Source organism: Rhineura floridana, chromosome 6 (assembly GCF_030035675.1).
Source record: "Rhineura floridana isolate rRhiFlo1 chromosome 6, rRhiFlo1.hap2, whole genome shotgun sequence".
Taxonomy (NCBI): Eukaryota; Metazoa; Chordata; class Lepidosauria; order Squamata; family Rhineuridae; genus Rhineura; species Rhineura floridana.
The window spans coordinates 104,783,759-104,803,621 of record NC_084485.1 but is presented as its reverse complement, the minus strand read 5'-3'; the positions used below and the strand labels follow the sequence as shown (position 1 = coordinate 104,803,621).

General features: G+C 40.9%; 1 protein-coding gene across 4 annotated transcripts in view; it reads right to left on the bottom strand.

Moving 5' to 3' along the window:
• LRRC7 (leucine rich repeat containing 7) overlaps window positions 1-19,863 on the bottom strand; it is a 436,741-nt gene that overhangs the window by 227,149 nt on the left and 189,729 nt on the right. For all 4 annotated transcript variants that reach the window (XM_061633412.1, XM_061633408.1, XM_061633409.1 and 1 more), the window contains one exon: window positions 5,664-5,742. In XM_061633412.1, the coding sequence (XP_061489396.1) occupies window positions 5,664-5,742 (79 nt within the window). The remainder of the gene's footprint in view (window positions 1-5,663; window positions 5,743-19,863) is intronic.

The following is a 19,863-nucleotide window of genomic DNA, read 5'->3' as shown; positions in this document are numbered from 1 at the left end:
TAAGGTTAAATCTTCTCTTTAATTTGTCCGTGGAAGCTTTTCAGTAGAGGACTTAATTTTGAAATTATAACCAAATTATATAAAAGCCCCTTTTTATAACATCTGGAATGAAACATTATTTTTATTGATACCGAGAGAGCATAATACAATTGTATGCATATTGAGGACTACTGCACTATGAAATGTGTTGTCCTTTGTCCCCACAAATGACCATAAAATGTAATTATTCTTGTTTGGGTAATATACTGCAACTTCTCTGCATTGGCATAAATGAATGACTGACAACACAAAAAAGGCAAGGAAAAACCAATATGGCAGAATTGATAAATCAATATTGTGCGTCTGAGAAAAATGGGGAAAAGGTTAGAAATATTTATACATGAGAACCATATTTAGTGTATTTTAATTCTTAAAAATGAATAATGTAAATGATTAACAGAATAAAGAATTAAGAGTGCAATATTAACCTATTTATCTTTGCTGCTAGAGAGAGTTAGGAGATAATGGCCTCTCCCGAGGAAATGTGTGCTGCTGCCACAGAAGCCTCCTGCTTTGGCTGCTGAAAGCACGGCAGATTGGACACTATCAATGCTGGCATTGCCACTAACAGTAGCCAAGACAGAAGCCCAAAAAGGGCACTATGGGATGGCAGCAAAGTAAAGCCAGGCATGAATCCATTGGATCCTATGCTGGTCCATTCCCCTAAAATGGGGCAGATTTGGGCCCCTCAGTTGCAACAGCTTAGACCAGGCACAGCAAAAAATTAAAGGATTCCACCCTGGATGGCACAAGTTACTACTGCTTAGGATATGACAGTTGATTCACTGCTCCACCCTACTGATCCAAACTGAGGTAGGATCGCTCTGTTAGTTTGGTAAATTTGTGGCACAGAGGAGGATATTGAGGACAGCTAAGTATTTCTTCATATTAAATGAATTACACTTTCCTTTCCTTAAGATACCTTACATCACACTCACATGCACTTTAATCAGAACGAAATCCCATTATGTTAAATTATAAGTATTTCTCCCAAGGAAAGTTTGCATTGGATTGCAGTCTTAGCCAAAGTATTCCCATAGTATCCTCATCTGTTTATATGTCACCCTTTCTAAATTTTATAGCAGAGCTTGGAAAAGTTACTTTTTTAAAACTACAACTCCCATCAGCCCCAGCCAGCATGGCCACTGGGTTGGGCTGATGGGAGATGTAGTTCAAAAAAGTAACTTTTCCAGGCTCTGTTTTATAGCTACCAAAAAGAAAAACCATTCTGGCGCTATCATAAAAAACTACTAATGGTGCTAGAGATGCTATCATAGACATGATTTCATACATAAGAACTCTACATACACTAAAGAATGTTGCATTAAACCCACAAGCCAGTTGTCTCCAATGAAACAAAAATGTAAAATATATACTTATCGCTTTCATTTAGCAAAGCTCCCATTTAACTAACAGAAGGACCACCTTGTACAAGTAAATGCAGAAAGTAAATTTTTCTCGAACATCATGTCACTGATATTCCAAGGATTATGTATGACATTTATTTATGAATTTAGTATCTGTTCTATTCTATGATTGTCAGCTGATCAAAATTAATTGTGTGTGTGTGTGTGTGTGTGCGCACACACACACACACACACAGATCCTTTTTGAGTGTGGATATGGGGGCTATCATTATCAAAATTTGTTACTATGCTAACTTCAGTTAATTCCTGGGAAACCCAAGAATACCTGTTTTCCCTGTCATCCCATCCACCACCCAATATCGGATCACAGGCCTACATGTAGGCAGTGTAAGAGGCACTGCAGAGTGTGGGAGTAATAATAATAATAATAATAAATTTTATTTCTGAGTCGCCTATCTGGCCGAATCAACGGCCACTCTAGGAGACGTACAATTTCATCAATAAATACAATAAAACCACAAAAATCATAATAATAATTAATAATATCAGTATTAAAACTAACCCACCCCAGAGGTCCCGTAGGCCTGCCTGAACAGCCAGGTTTTCAAGGCCTGGCAGAAACCTATCAGGGAAGGGGCATGGCGAAGATCGAAAGGAAGGGAATTCCAGAGGGTAGGGGCCACAGTCGAAAATGCCCTCTCTCTGGACCGCACCAGCCTAGCTGTCCTAACTAGTGGGACCGAGAGAAGGTCTTGCGCGGCTGATCTCGTCAGGCGGCATAATTGGTGATGCTGAAGGCACTCCTTCAGATAAACTGGGCCGAAACCGTATAGGGCTTTAAAGGTCAATACCAACACCTTGAACTGGGCCCGGTAAACAACTGGTAGCCAGTGTAGATCTAACAACACCGGAGTGATATGATCACGGCGGCGGCTGTTCTTAATCAAACGTGCCGCCGCATTCTGTATCAGTTGCAATTTCCAGACCATTTTCAAGGGTAACCCCACATAGAGCACATTACAGTAGTCTAGGCGAGAGAAGACCAGGGCCTGTATTACCCCTGGGAGCAGATGGGCAGGCAGGTAGGCAACCTCCTAATCAGATGTAATTGATACCAAGCTGCCTGGCTCACTGCCGAGATCTGAGCCTCCATGGACAGCTGGGAGTCAAGAATGACCCCGAGGCTGCAGACCTGGTCTTTTAGGGGCAATCTTACCCCATTGAACACCAGGTCTATATCGCCCAGCCTGCCCCTGTCTCCCACAAGCAACACCTCAGTCTTGTCGGGATTTAGTTTCAGCCTATTCCTTCCCATCCATCCACTTACGGATTCCAGGCACTTGGAGATGGTATCCACAGCCAACTCTGGTGAGGACTTAAACGAGAGATAGAGCTGGGTGTCATCCACATATTGGTGGCACCGCAGCCCAAATCTCCTGATGATGGCCCCCAGCGGCTTTACATAGATGTTGAATAACATGGGGGAGAAGATAGAAAGAACCCTGTGGCACTCCACAATTGAGAGGCCAAGGGTCTGAAACCTCCTCCCCCAATGCCACCCTTTGATGCCTGTCTGAGAGATAGGAACGGAGCCACCGTAAAACAGTGCCCCCTATTCCTAATCCCCCCAGGCGTTCTAAAAGGATACCGTGGTCAACGGTATCAAAAGCTGCTGAGAGATCCAGGAGGACGAGGAAGGTGAATTCTCCCCTATCCAACGCCCTCCTCATATCATCCACCAGAGCAACCAAGGCTGTTTCAGTTCCATGTCCAGTCCTGAAGCCCGATTGGAATGGATCCAGATAATCTGTTTCCTCCAAGAGTGTCTGTAACTGTTTGGCCACCACTCGCTCAATCACCTTGCCCAGAAATGGTAAATTAGAGACTGGGCGGAAGTTATTTAACTCTTGGGAATCCAAGGAGGACTTTTTTAATATGGGCTTTATAACTGCCTCCTTGAGGGCTAATGGTAGTGCACCCTCTTCCAAGGATGCATTTACTATAGCCTTGATCCCTTCACCCAGTCTCTCTTTGCAGCTCATAATGAGCCACGAGGGGCAAGGATCCAGTAGACAGGTGGTTGGCTTCACCGTAGAGAGCACCTTGTCCACTTCCTCAGAGGGAAGAGGCTCAAACCGATCCCACCGGACCGGAATGCAACTGGCCGGCTCTGGCTCACTTCCTGTATCCACGGCGTACGGAATCAAGCTTTTCAGGCGCTCGATTTTATCGGCAAAGTGTTTTGCAAACGTGTCACAGGAGGCTTTAGACTGCTCCATGGGTTCCTGAACAACTGGACCGACCAGATTCCGGACCACTTGGAACAACCTCCTGGGACAACACTCTGCAGACGCAATAGGGCAGCAAAGAACAGGGTCTGTGTGCACTTCCTACAGCCATCTAGCCCTTTCTCTATATGCCAAGCAAGTTACCTATGCTCTAGAGCTCGAGTAACTTGCATGGCCCCAAGACTGAAAGCTAGACAGGTATATAGGAACAGAGCACAGATCTCCCATTTATTGCAAGCTTCCAATGAACTGCCTTTGTCTGAACCTGTGAAGGAAGAATAGGGGAGAAAAGTAGATTCCTCCAAGTATGGTAATTGCATTGTGGAAGTTCTAAACATGTGGGTGCTGCACCTACTCTTTTGACTGTATTTTTGCTCCTGCTCTTCAACATTTGCCACAACACTGTTATCTTGATTGCTGATGGGGCTATAGTGGCTGTCATTATAAGCTCCTGCACTTCAAGATTTGCCACTATATTATTACTTTTATTATAATTGCACTTCCAAACTGAGTAAGAAAATTTGCAACAATCTTTCACATGTAAGATATTAAGTAGAATTTAGGGCAAATATGTGTGTTTAGATTTCCAGGACTGCTTTAAAAAAAACAGCAGAAAAATGATTTTTAGCAACAGAAACCAACTTAGTAATATATGTATCTTTCTATAAAATATTTCACAATTCTGCTGATTTGTTTTATTTTATGCATTTATTTTTAATTTATTTCTCAGTCCACAAAGCTGTTAACAACCAATAAACGTAATATAAATCAAAGTAAAATAATAAATAGTCAATGATTTCTGATTTTAAATTTTACATGGTTTTATTGTAGATATGTATAAATGTTATAACCCATTTTGGGGTTTTTTTATGAATAGCAGTATAAATCATTTTATAAATAAAAAAATAAAATGCATTATAAAATATGTCTCTTTATATAAGCAATATACTAACATAAGCTGCTATGCCAGATGGAACACTGAGGTCCCACCTATATTCTAAAGGCCAAAAAGTAGATAGCTGTGTGGGTCTCTATGTGGAAACCACCTTGGAACACTACAATTGAAAAAAAATCCTGCTTTTTGTTGATGCTAATCAAGATGCTACCCAAAGCAGGACCCCACCATGACAACTAAGCATATGAGAAAGTTTGTACAAGAGGAGATGCTCTGTAAGAGCTCACCTACATGATGGTTTACTGTGTGTTTGGCGCTACTCATATCTCCTTTTAATACGCATCGTTCACATGACATTACTGGCAAACAGAAGCTATCTTGCAGTTTTCCCCCTGTAAATCCGTACTATCCCAATCTATTACCCCAGTCCTTAATCTTGCAGAGTGTTAAAGGGGAACATCAGTATTTTTAATAGATCTAAGAAAAAATGACATTCAATGCCACTCTTTGAGCACTAGCACACTAAGACCCACATGGATTGCACTACTGGCAAGACAGCTGGAAAAGTTTGACCCTTGATTACCTTTCCCATAATACTGAGCTAGATGGATCAGTGGTCTGACTTGGCAAAACAAACGTTTCTATCTTCTCCAAAACAATGCTGAGCAATGGTTTTTAAAAATTGAGAGCTTACCACCTTCCTCATAGTAGGTTCACCACAGCATCAGCCTGCATAACCTATTGAATTATACTACTATAATATTGAAATTTTGTTTGTGTATATTCTTGTTTTTGTCTGCATTTTTAAAATAAAAAATATAAATAAAAAATCAAAAATTAAATCAGTTTGTCATTGAGTACAACTGTTAAAATGTGTTTCTTTTTCTAGCTATCACTGTAGAGCTTCTATGCTTTTTATTGCTATTTTACACTTCACTGTATTCCTTATGTATCTTTGTTATAAACAAATGACAAATCTATCAATGTGGTATACCTTAACATTACATACTTTAATGTGTAAAACACTGCACACATATATAAGGGGAACATTGAACTCCATTCACAGATACTTACTTAGAAATGGGATTGACACTGGCTTCAATTATAGTTAAACACTTACAGCACTTTATATTTTCTGGAAAATCTTGGATCCCTAAAAAGAGAAGAAAGCTGTATGTTATCTAGGATGCAACACAATAAATTATTGTTATATAAAGAGGAAAAACTCTCCAAAGAGCATTATCAGCATGTTCAAGTACTTCTGTAAAGGTGCAAAGAGGGGCCGGTGAGGCAGTGCAGATGAGGCTGTGTTGCTCTCCTGGCTTTCAAGCATGGCAAGTTGCTGCCACTGACACAGAGGAAAGGGAAAGGGCTGAGGAAGCTCAATGTGATGCCACACACCAAACCTAATTCAACACTCTGCCATGCACCAGTTACGCTGTGCTTCCCAATCCCTCTCCCCATCAGTGGCAGCAACCAGCTATGTTCAGAAGCTGGAAGAGCAATGGAGTCGCACCCACAGTGCTTCACTAGCCACTACTGAAAGATGTCCATATCTTACCATTTGCCCCTCTAAATGTAATCTCTCATACTTCATTGAAAGCCATTCTCAAAGGTCTCCTAAGTAAGAATAATAGCTTGCTAGGCAGGGACAGGTGACTGAAGGATAACCTCAGCATTACATGCAAGGCTCCCTTTGAATCAAACCCTTTTATACGTTGGTTTAAAACGTTTTTTTTTTTCAAAAAATTAAAAAACTTAACATCTTTCTCAGTGGATTATCTATGGCATTAGCCTGCATACCCTCTTCAATAACCCTACGAGGTTATAATATTGAATATTAAATCAATACATCATTACATACAATCCCTTAAAAAGTGGGCTTTTTCACTGGTGGCATGTGTATTATGGAATGCACTTCCTGTTGAAAAACAGCAGGCTTCATATGTAGTGGCATTCTGACAGCTTTTGAAGATGAACCTGTTTACACAGGCATTCCCTTGATCTCTTGACCAGAGTCTCCTGTTTTAACTACTATGTTGTTTTAATGGGATTGTTTTGCTTCATATTTTAATTATGGATGTTTACATTTTAATGCTTTAATTGGATTATTTATTATATATTTTAATTATAGATGTAGACTGAATAGAAGTCTATTTTGGAGTTAAGCAGTATATAAATTATAAGTGAAACATATGAAAAGCAGGCATGAAGACAAATTCCTCAAACCCAAAGCAAAGATAAACAGCTGCTATAGACAAGTGTGTCAGGCATATCGTGTATGTAACTAATGGCAACTTAACACTCGTTCTTACAAAGATGTTATTTCATTTAAGTAATACGTGTATTGTTTGATACTTGCATTTACATGAGTTGTAAGCTGCTAAAAAAAATAAGAAGAACCTGCTGGATCAGCCCAATGGCCCATGCAGTCCAGCATCCTATTCTCACCAGGGCTGTGGAGTCAGAGTTGGAGTCGTGGAGTCAGAAGCAATTTTGGGTGGAGTCAGAGTCGGTAGAAATGTACCGACTCCGACTTCAAAATAAATTTTGATTGACAAATTTTTTAAAATATTTATTTATTATTTATTTATTTTATTACATTTTTAGACAGCCCTATAGCAATAAGCTCCCAGGGCGGTGTACAGCATAATAAAACAGGTTAAAATACAAGTGGATGTAAACACAATAAAACATAATTAAAAATTTTCAATTTTAAATTCAAATTTTAAAATTTTTTAAATGCCTGGGTGAAGAGGTAGGTCTTTGCCGAAAAGATAACAAAGAAGGCGCCAGGCGTATCTCATCAGGGAGGGCGTTCGATAGTTCGGGGGCCACCACTGAGTAGGCCCTAGCTCTAGTTATCGTTCTCCGTGCCTCCCTATGCGTTGGGACACGGAGAAGGGCCTTCGACGTCGAGCGCAGCGACCGGGTAGGTACATAGCGGGAGAGGCGTTCCGCCAGGTATTGCGGTCCGATGCCGTTAAGGGCTTTATAGGTAAGAACCAACACTTTGAATCTGGCCCGGAAACATATTGGTAGCCAGTGCAGCTGGGCCAGGACAGGTGTTATATGATCAATTTTTTTTGTCCCAGTAAGAACTCTGGCCGCAGCATTCTGCACCAGCTGAAGTTTCCGAACCGTCTTCACAGGTAACCCTACGTAGAGTGCATTACAGTAGTCCAATCTAGAGGTTACCAGAGCATGGATAACTGTGGCAAGGTTCTCCTTATCCAGATAGGGTCGTAGTTGGGCTACCAGCCGAAGCTGGTAGAACGCATTCCGTGCCACCGAGGCTACTTGAGCCTCCAGTGACAGGAGCGGATCTAATAAGACCCCCAAACTACGGACCTGCTCCTTTAGGGGGAGTGTAACCCCATCTAGGGCAGGTCGGACATCAACCATCTGGGCAGAGAGCCCCCCCACCAACAGCATCTCAGTCTTGTCAGGATTGAGTCTCAGTTTATTAGCTCTCATCCAGTCCATTATCGTGGCCAGGCAGTGGTTTAGTACATTAACAGCCTCACCTGAAGAAGATGAAAAGGAGAAGTAGAGCTGCGTATCATCAGCATATTGCTGGAAACGCACTCCAAATCTCCTATTGACCTCGCCCAGCGGCTTCATATAGATATTAAAGAGCATGGGGGACAGAACTGAACCCTGTGGGACCCCATATTGGAGTACCCAGGGACTCGAGTAATGCTCCCCAAGCACCACCTTCTGGAGACGATTCTCGAGGTAGGAGCACAGTCACTGCCAAGCAGTGCCTCCAACTCCCAAGTCCGCAAGTCGCTCCAGAAGGATACCATGGTCGATGGTATCAAAAGCCGCTGAGAGATCAAGGAGAACCAACAGAGTTACACTCCCTCTGTCTTTCTCCCGACAGAGGTCATCATACAGGGCGACCAAGGCTGTTTCTGTACCAAACCCCAGCCGAAAGCCCGATTGACATGGATCCAGATAAAATATAAATTCAAAATGTCAAAGAAGTTTCCCATGAAGTCAGCTATAGTTGAGCATTTCACCATAGCTCAAGATGGAAAACATTTTTTGTGTCAGTGTATGACACAGGACCCAGATGAAGACAAATGCTGTGATGCCAAGATCAGCGCATATTCAGGCAGCGATAAAAATGCTCCTATGAGAGCTTCCAATTTAAAAAGACATTTACAGCCCTTTCCAGGGCTGTGGAGTTGGAAGCAATTTTGGGTGGAGTCAGAGTCAGACAGTAGAAAAATAGAGGAGTCAGAGTTGAAGGTTTGGCGTACCGACTCCACAGCCCTGATTCTCACAATGGCTAACCAGATGCCTGTGGAAAACCCGCAAGTAGGACCTGAGCACAAGAGCACTCTCTCCTACTGTGCTTTCCAGCAACTGGTATTCAGCAGCATACTGCCTTCAACTGTGGAGGCAGAGTATAGCCATCATGGGTATAAGCCTTTAATACCCTTATCCTCCATGAATTTTATTATTTATTTATATTTATATCTTGCCTTTCCTCCAAGGAGCTCAAGGTGGCGTATGTGGTTCTCCTCCATCTCCATCTTATCCCCACAACAACCCTGTGAGGTAGGTTAGGCTGAGAGACGGTGAATGGCCCAAGGTCACCCAGCAAGCTTCATGGCTGAGTGGGGATTTGAACCCTGGTCTCCCAGGTCCTAGTCCAACACTCTGCTGCCTCTGGGAGCAAGTTCCATAGCTTAACTACACACTGTGTGAAGTACTTTCTTTTATCTGTCCTGAATCTTTAGTATTCAACTTCATTGTATGGCCATGAGTTCTAGTGTTCTAGTTCTAGAGACAAGGCAAAAAAGATCTCGCTATTAACTCTCCATGCCATGCATAATTTTATAAACATTTATCATATCACCCCTTATTCACCTTTTTTCTAAACTAAAAAGCTTCAAATGCCACATCCTTTCCTCATAGGGGAGTCACTCCATCCCCTTGATAATCTTGTCTGCCCTTTTCTGAATCTTTTCGAACTCTACAATACCTTTCTGAGGTGAGGCAATCAGAACTGTACACAGTATTCCAAATGCAGTCACACCATAGATTTGTATAATGGCATTATGATAGCAGCAGTTTTATTTTCAGTTCCTTTCCTAACGATCCCTGGGCATGGAATTCCTCTTTTTCACAGCTATTGCACACTGGGTTAACGACTCGAAGGTCTGATTCCTAGTCAGTCACCGCCAGTTCAGACCCCATGAGCATATATGTGAAATAAAGAATTTTTGCCCTGATATGCATCACTTTAAACTTGCTCACATTATTTACCATTTTACTGCTCATTCACTCAGTTTGGAGAGGCCCTTTTGGAGCTCTTCAGAATCTCTTTTCTTTTAACAATCCCAAACAATTTAGTATCATCAGCAAACTTGGCTACCTCATTGTTTCTGTACAATTTAGAAACAGGTCTCCATACCAATCCTTGGGAGACTCTACTTTCAGTACCCCTTTTCTTTGGGATTCCAGATTGGGATGGGAAAGCAGGCAGCAGTAGGAGGCGGTGAGCAGGAGGGAGACATGGGGAGTGGAGGGAGGTCCAGAGTTGACCTCCTACCCCCTTGCGAGAGCAGCTGATTCTAGTAGGCTGTTGTTTTTCCAGTGGTACTTAACAGCACAATTAGGCCCCGCTGAGGTTGAATTCCATTAGCCTGGGTGGTTGTAGCCACCCAGGACACTCCCCAAACCAGCACACTTTGCACCAGCAGCAGAGGTAACACCAAAATGAGTAGCCTCTTTGGGGTAGAATGAGGGTGAGGACTCACTCTCTGTTATTAGGTTTATTGGTCAGAGTTTTATGTGTGATATGGGAGGGTCATGTTTGTGGTGTTGGACCAGAAAGACAGAATGGGGATGCTGTTAGTGTATCATCCATCCCACTGCAATACAACCTCCCTAACTGAGCTGGTGGAGGTATAATATCAGATTTATTTATTTATTTATTATTTCAATTTATATACCGCCCTTAGCGAAATAGCTCCAGATGTGGTACTGGAGAACTTTTCACAGTTGTAATGGAATACTTCAACATTTGTGCAGAGTCTGTCTCACATATGCTGGCTCAGAGAGAGAGAGAATGTATTGCTAACTTTCTCTCTTGTTAACAGGGATCCCAACCCAGCAGCAAAAAAGGAGGAAGGAGGGAGATGTGTGATTTTGTTTCAGACAAAAGCCTGGTGTTAGGGAGGGAAAGAGAGAGAAAAATAAGTTGAGGGGGGTAATGTGGGTGTGGGTGTTTAGTTCAATCTAGTTGGGTGTGAGTCTGGATTTTCTGTTTGTGGGTGGAGCTATGTTACTGTAGGTCTTTCATCTGCTGATCTTAAGCTGGCAATGCTACAATCAGTGTAAGACCAGGCATGTATTTCAGATGGATGGGTCGAACATGATTTAAGATTTACAGCATTTCCGTTCAGATATTCATGCCCCTGACCATCTTGGCTTCTTACAGGGAGTTGCAGAGGGTTAACTGGGAGGATCCAGGGAGTGATTAATACTTCACTGAAGAAAGGGGAAGTGCCATCTGCCTTGAAGGAGGTGGTGGCATGTCCCCTCCTTAAGAGGACCTCCCTAGAGCCAAAAGTGTTAAACACCTTCCACCCAGTGGCAAATATTTCCTTTTGGGGCAAGGTGGTTAAGAAGGTGGTAGCAGTCTTCAGACACGCTGTGAGAAAAATGATTACTTGGATCCATTCCAATCTGCTTTCAGGTCCAGCTGTGACACTGAAACCACTGCCTTGGTTGCCCTGGGTGATGACATTTGCTGGGAGAGAGATGGGGGGAGTGCAACCCTGCTTATTCTCCTTCATCTCTTGGAGGCTTTCAATATTGTTGACCATTGCATCCTTCAGAAACGTCTCAGGGAAGTGAGGTCGGGATCACTGTGCTTCAGTGTTTCTGCTGCTATCTCCAGAGCTGCTTCCAGAAAATATTTATAGGAGGCCACTGTTCAGCACCATGGGAGCTGACTTCTGGTGTTCTTGTAGTGTTCAACAGGGTTCTCTTGTCCCCTGTGCTATTTAAAATCTATATGAAGCTGCTGGAAACTGTCATCAGGACATTTGGAGTGAAATGTTATCAATATGCAGATGACACCCAACTCTATCTCTCTTTTCCAACGTCAGTTCAGTTTTTTAAAAATCCAGTACTTGGAGGTGGTAATGGGCTAAATGTGCGCTGAATCTGAATCCTGAAAAGACAAGTGTTATGTGTCCTGAGTTCTTGAGTCCAGGAGGTGAGGTGACAGCCATGTTCTTAATAGGATTGGACTCTTCTGGAAGGAGAAGGTCCGTAGTTTGGGGGTACTCTTGGATTCAACACTGTCACTGGAGGCTCAGGTGGCCTCGTGGCTGGGAGTGCCTTTTTCCGGCTCTGGCTATTCACCAGCTATGACCTTTCTGGGACAGAAATGACTTGGCTATTGTACTCCATGCTCTGGTTACTTACTGGACTGCAATGTGCTCTACATGGGACTGTCCTTGAAGACGACTCAGAAACTTCAATAGATCCAAAATGCAGCAGCAAGATTACTGGCTAGGGTTGCATTTAGATCCCATATAACCCTTGTTTTAAAATAGCTGCATAGGTTGCCAGTTCATTTTCGGGCCCAAGTCAAGGTGCTCATATTGGTGTTTAAAGCCCTAAACAGGGCCCAAATATCTGAAATATCCTTCCTCACAGACCCTCTTGGTGTTAAGATCAGAAGAGGGGCCCTTTTGGTAGTTCCATTGCCCTCAGAGACTAAAGGGAGGTGTGGCCCGGAAGAGGGTATTCTCTATGTCAGTCCCCAAGTTGTGGAAATCCCTCCCCACAGAGATGTATCTGGCACCTTCACTATACAACTTTTGTTGCGACGCACCTCTTTATCCTGGCCTTTGACACTTGAGATGCATATTTTTAGAGCCCTTCCTCAATTTGTGATTGTAATTTGTTTTAAAATGTTTTTAATGTGTTTTAAATTGTTGTAACAACTCCATGAAACTCATGTGATGGGCTCAATGCTTGCACTCTGGCACTGCGCTGGAATGCTTAGGGTTTCTCCATTTTGGGTGCAACTCAGATGGAAGATATGCACACCTTAGTTAGAGAACTTCTAACAAGTTCTCAAAGTTCTCAAACAAAAAATGCAATTTAAAACGGTAGTATAATAACCACCAAAATAACCCTCTACTGCAACCAGCAGAAATGATAAAATCAAAGTATCAACTAATTCTAGGTGCATTTCAAAATTAAAAGTCTGCCTTGAAAGAAAGTCCTTAACTGCTCACCTAAATGGTCCAGATTTCCAGAGCTGATGGATCCCAGTTACAAATCCCATAGTTGTGAGGCCATCACTGAAAAACCTGTACAATCTGCTGAAGCCAGTAATATTGGATATAAATGGTACAACAGTGCCTTAGTATTAGATCTCAGTTAAGAGAGTTATATATGGGAGAAGTAACTCCCCCAGGTATCCTGGACCTAAGCCAATCATATGATTATATTGCTGTAAAATGCCCTGGGACTTTATAGTGAAGGGATAAGAAAACTATATATATATATTTTTAAAAAGCATATAGGGCTTTGAAGACAAGAAGCAACATTTCAGATTAAGCTTAGAAAAAGCACAGCTTTTGCAGTATATTAAATGATTAGTGACTAATCTGAGTGCCACATTCTAGACCAACTGGAAGTTTCTGAAGTACCTTTAGCAAGATTACCATGCACAGCACATTATAGGAGAGCAACCAAGATATGCATAATAGTGGCAAAGCTCCTCTTTTCCAGAAGGGAAGCAGCCAGCATATCAACCAGATCTCTTAAATGCGCATCTGACCACAGCCTCATCTGAGAATCCAGAGTCTCGGATTCAAGGTACTCCCAAGCTGCAGATCTGATTTTTCAATATACTTTTGATAGTATCTAGAACAGGCCAGTCTACTTAAGTCTGGCTGCTTCATTATTCCTTTAATCTAAGATCAGAAAAACGGACAGTTAGTGAAAGGGGCTCACTAGCTATCTGGACAGCAGCCAAATAGCAAAATAAAAGTGAACAGTGAATCTGTGTGTGAGGTAAAACTAAATCCTCTGAAAGATTAGCAGACCATGCATGCATGTGTGGGCATAAACTATTACATTACTAATCCCTAGAAATATGAATACTTGAATCATCTGAAATATTTTTAAAGAGAGGCAAGAAGCTGAACAGTACAACATGTAGATGAGGAGAACATGAAAAACTCCTTTTGTTTTCATCCACAACTTACTGGATCCTCTTCTTCAACAGGCAAGCTGTTCTGAGGCCTACAACAGTGCCTATCTTTCTGAAGTAAAATTTCTTCCTAAGCAAATTTTCAATTGCTGTCCTAAATCTTGCCTCTTACAAGGTGGTGAGGGAAAAACTAAAAATGTTTTTGTTGCCTCTCCTCATAGAACTGTAACTCTGTGAAGTATAGCTTCCTCCAGGATGTTTGGAGCTCACCTGTTTGCCCAAACGAAATAGGGGTTTTTAATGCAATTGTGAGAGTTCTAGGGAGATTCTAAAGAGAATTGGCTGAAGTGATTCAAAGAGAGAAAACTGAAGATTTGAAGAGAGAAAAGTAACTGAGCAGATGACAGAGAAAGTGAATAAGAACCATATGGAGAAGAATATGGAGGAGAGAACAGTAGCTTTCTATCCTCACACAGCATGAACCAGCAGCAACTCCACAGGCAGGGACGAAAAGGGAGTGAGGCCTTGAGTTCCAGCCCAAGACTTTATAGCCAGAGGCAGGTTTGAGAGATTCTATTCACTCATGTGTGGAAAATTAAAATTACTCTTCTCAATCTTCTATTAATATTATTTGATTTTATTTACTTATTTTAATTTCAACTAGATCGGGAAGCTGTGACCCTGCAAGTGTTGCTATACTACAACGCCTGTCATTTCTGACCGTTGGCCATGCTGGCTTGGGCTAATGGGAGTTGCAGTCTAGCAACAACTGGAACACCACAGGTTCCTCTTTCTTTTCTCCTATCCCAGAAAATAAATCCTAGTTGTTGTTTGGTGGCTCTGTTTTAAATGCCATATTCATGGGATATGGTCGTTGGAGGCACTATGCACTATTCTGAGTTGAGGGCATTCTTCCCCCTCATTCATCTCACTACAGTTTAAAAACAGAGAAGTTTGCCTCACACTTGCCTTCATGTCATTTCGGCACCAGAAAAATACTTTTTTTTAATTTTCCCAGACTTTTTAATCTTCTGTACATTGCTTTTATGCTACTTCGTTTCTGTTTTTAATTAATAGCTTTTATATCTTTCTGTGATATTATTTTTGTTTTGAATATATTGTAATTTTATCTTTTTGTACACTATACTATATGCATTCAAAGATGATAGCTATTTGGATCTCTGCCAAATCTTTGTCGACACCTGATGTCTTGATGTGGTATTTAAATATTTTTGTCCCATCATTCTGACCCTCTGTGGCAGCCATCAACTGTATAACAGAATAGCACATTAACAAATCATAAAGCTTTATCATAATAAAAAATCCCAAAAAATCAATATAACACAAGAGCAGAAAATAATCATGCTATGATTGAAAGGAAGTGGGACAGAGCCTATGTTTGTTGGGAGAAAGATGAAAAATCACATATATCTTTATTTACTGCGCCTTTATCTCCTAGTTCACATGCCCTTCTATAACTATACCTATAACTAAGTTTCAATAGGTTTGACTGAAATAACTGTACGTTATTTATAAAACTGTCTATTTATTTTTGAGAGATATACACTGCCCATTGTTTGTAAAAATACAAAAGCGATCAGCAGAGATATAACAGATCAGGTTTAGAAGCTGGAGAAAATAAGTTATTAGTCCAGAACTTCAGTGACAACAAAATAGGCACCAGACAAACTTCCCTGTAAGAGAATTCTACACCACTACCAAGAAGGCCCTTTCCCCCTACTGCTGGACCTCTTCATAATGGGGACATCCAAAGAAGGCTCTCTCTTGAACTAGAGTTGGAGTTTGCATGATGGAGGCATTTTGAATCTCATATTGCTGGACCTGCAGGCGGTACTGGTCCATGGTGGGTTTATTTATTTGTTTATTTTGCTTTCTTCTTTTTGGTTTTCTTTCTTTTTGCTCAAAAAAATAACAATTGTCACTATTATGTCTACTGATATCATTCTTCCTTTCAATGTTCTATTTATTTTTGTATTTAAATGTAAATGAGGCACTTAATTGCCCATCAAGTCTGTCTCTTGCTGCAAGGGCTTGTCTTTCCGAAGACTGTAAGCAAACTTCCCACCCCCATCCTGCAGTGAAACTAACCTTATTCTTTTGAATTTATTTATTTTACTTTCAGTTATATGATTTAAATATGAAAGTTGAAAACTGAACCACTGCTGAATTCAGCTCCTTGTTCTTACATTTAGGCTGTATGAAGAATTAAAACAACCAAGGTAAACCAACAAAAAACAATATTGCTGGATCCCTCCCACAGCAGTGATGAATTATCAGTTTTGAAAAATTTAAAAACCTTCCTCCTAGGGTTGCCAGGTTCAGGGCCTGAGACTGATCCTGTATCTTTAGGAGAAAAGAAAATCACCCAAGTGCAGGTGTTCTTGCAACACTATAATGAGAAAAACCACGAGGTGGAATTCTCCCTTCCCCCTGCACAACTTTTAAAGATACAGAAGACCTCTTGGTTGCCATGTCCGGTCTCCAAGAGGTCTTCTGTATCTTTAAAAGTTGTGCAGGGGGAAGGGAGAATTCCACCTTGTGGTTTTTCCCATTACATTGTTGAAAAAACACCTGCACTTGGGTGACTTTCTCTTCTCCTAAAGATACAGGATCAGTCTCAGGCCCTGAACCTGGCAACCCTACTCCCCTCTATCCCCCATGCTGCCAGTTTTTTCTTATTTAAAAACAAAAACAAAAAAATCAAATAATGAACTTCCCAATCACATTTTGTTTAAATGCAAAGATTTTTAAAAATACTAAACATTTGGGGGAGGGAGGTAGTATCCTGAACTGAAAAAGGAACCAAGACGCAATCTGTCACTAGCAAGGCTGCAATCCTACCCGCACTTACATTGAAGTAAGCCCCATTCAATTCAGTATGAATTACTTCTGAGTAGACAAGGTTTGGTTAGGATTCTCTGCAGCCCTTAACACAGCTGATAAAGATTTTTTTTTATCTTAAACTAATTTCATTTCTCAACATATTAAATTTTTTGTTAATAATATTTTTCTTGTTCCTGTTTCAGTACATTTTAAATAGATAAATTATTACCTGAACAAATCTTGTATTTTAAGGAAAAAAGGAACCAAAACGCTTTTTATTTTTTATATGTATATTTCAAATGTGAATCTAACTCAGTTTTTTGTAATGAAAAAGCCTTATGGTAAATTGATCAGTTAATTTCATTTTTGTATTATTTCTGCCAATGAGTTGTATTTTTATAATAAAAGGTGTATATTTAAATAAATTGTTGATTTCATTTTCATCCTATATATGCATATGACTTTATTACATTAATTTACACGCACTACAAAACTGCATTTTTTCTCTCAAAGGAAAGTCAGATAGCTTTAGAAAGATACCTTGCATGAGTCCTTTTCTTGCAACTCATTCCATGTGTGTGGATCCTTTTCTGTGTGTATGTTGGTTTTTGGATTGTCTCAGAGAATCAGAGAAAAAGCACTTACCCAGGAGTAAGTCCTATTGCACTTAGTTGGACTTACTTCAGAGTAGGCATGCAGGTAGGAGCTCATCCAATCTGACATGACACAAAAGGGAAATAGACAATGTGTTGGAGAAGGAAAAGCTCAGGTACTCTAGTTCCAAATACAGCATGCCCTTCCCACTTCTCCTGACTAGAAATGAAACAGGATTAAGATTAAAACTTGCCGGGATAAGCAAGCTTGCATGTTTTTAATAGGGAGATGTCCCTTCTAGCCAGAATTTGGGGACACCTCTATGCTTGTTTCCTGTGATGTAACTTCCTATTGATTGGTGTTATTTCCCTTCTTCTCTTCCTCTTCTTTGTTAAGAGATTTTGTTTTCTTATTAGCATAATTCTTCATTAAGCCACAGGGAAGAGAAACCTCTACAGGCTTCTCTGCCAGACGATCCCAATCATGGACTAAATCTACTACCTACTTCTATCTTTTTCTCTCCAAGCTAGAGCCTATGTTTCCTGAACATATGAAAGGTTGTGAATAAATATTCTTAATACTTTTTACCAAATAAGATTGTCTCTGTTGCTTTTATTCAGTTAGTCTGTATGAGGGGAAGGTGGGCTGGTTAATTCTCACTCCGCTTTCCAAAATACATACTGTGCTAAGAAATAGAACTACTAAACTGTTTCTATTTCATTTTAAACCAAATAGGTTATGGGTTCAGATCAGGGTTGCCAGGTTCAGGGCCTGAGACTGATCCTGATCCTGAATCTTTAGGAGAAGAGAAAGTCAGCCAAGTGCAGCTGTTTTTGCAACACTGTAATGAGGAAAACCACAAGGTGGAATTCTCCCTTCCCTCTGCAGAACTTTTAAAGATACAGAAGTCCTCTTGGAGGCTGGGCCTGGCAACCAAGAGGTCTTCTGTATCTTTAAAAGGTGTGCAGGGGGAAGGGAGAATTCCACATTGCAGTTTTTCTCATTACAGTGTTGCAAGAACACCTGCACTTGGCTGACTTTCTCTTCTCCTAAAGATACAGGATCAGTCTCAGGCCATGAACCTGGCAACCCTAGTCCAGATCAGAGCTTGGAAAAGTTACTTTTTTGAACTACAACTCCCATCAGCCCAATCCAGTGGCCATGCTGGCTGGGGCTGATGGGAGTTGTAGTTCAAAAAAGTAACTTTTCCAACTCCCATCAGCCCAATCCAGTGGCCATGTTGGCTGGGGCTGATGGGAGTTGTAGTTCAAAAAAGTAACTTTTCCAAGCTCTGGTCCAGATAAGCGGAGAATTAAACCAGATTTTTTCAGGATTTTTTTGGGTGGGTTAGTGTCCTCCCCCCCCCCGTATCACACACTATCTTAAAGGAACTTTTTACTGCTGTTTTTCTGAGTTGTTTTTGCGACCAAGCTCTTCTCAGACAAGCAATAAAGAATGTATTTGCAAGACAATAGAACTTTTACCGGAAAAATGCCAAAGCTAAGTGCTCTTGATTTTCAACAATGGAAAGATAGGGAAAAAATTGCACTAGAAGCAAATGAAGTTTATCCCTGTACTGAAAATCCAAATCCAGAGTGAGATGACCAATGGATAAAAGATTGGGAAAAGAAAAATGCCATTGCAAAAGCTATTATTTTCTATTCTCTGGAAGATGAGCAGCTGATTCATATAAGGGAATATAGTACAGCTAAAGAAATGCTGGATGGCCTTCAATTCTCATTTGGCTTTACAAGTTTCAAATCTCAAACAGCATGGATCAGAGAGATGGTGAAACTGAGACTGAAATCAAAGAAAGATTGTGAAAAGCATATAACTTCTTTGATTACTATATTTGACAAATTGAAGTTAACTGGACTTGAATTTAATGACCTACAGAAGTTGGGTTTCCTTATGGGCACATTGGAACAAAAAATTGAACCATTTATTTCTCTTTTAGACCACAAACATGTAATTAAATTTGAACAGGCAATTGCTAGACTTAGAGAGGAATGTATTGAGCAGAAATACCCTTCTCAGTCTCCTACAACAAGTGGCTCACACCTGGCCAATGGGAAGGATAGGGGAAAGCCCCGCCCAAGAGCCAATCACAATGCTGTTTTACCTGTGGTGGGAGGAGCCACCTGGCTAAGCAATGTCCCTCGCCCAAGAGCTCCTCAACCAATGGTAGCTCCCCAAGTTTCAAACAGAGAGAACAAAGACAGCATGTTTTACCCGATTGTGACAAAAGACCTCAGAAAGCAGGACCCAAAGGGAGCAATTTCCTTTTAATGCATAAGGTTCTGAGGGCAAATAACTATAAGCCAAATCAAGCAGCTGGATAACTGACAGTGGCTGCACAAGCCATAATACTTTTACTGATGCTTTCCTTGATGACATAGATAGAAATACTGAAGGAGAAATCCAAACCGCAAATAGCCAACACTTGGAGATTCATGGAGCTAGTACTGTTGTTCTAAAATGCAAATTACTTGATAAAGCTACAGAAAACATAGCAGACAATGTTTTGTTTGTTCCTGAATTGAGTTGCAACATGCTGAGTGTATCTACATTAGACAAGAAAAGATTCGCAATACATTTCCAGAATGGAAAGTGTACAGTAACCAAAAACAATGCTTTTTT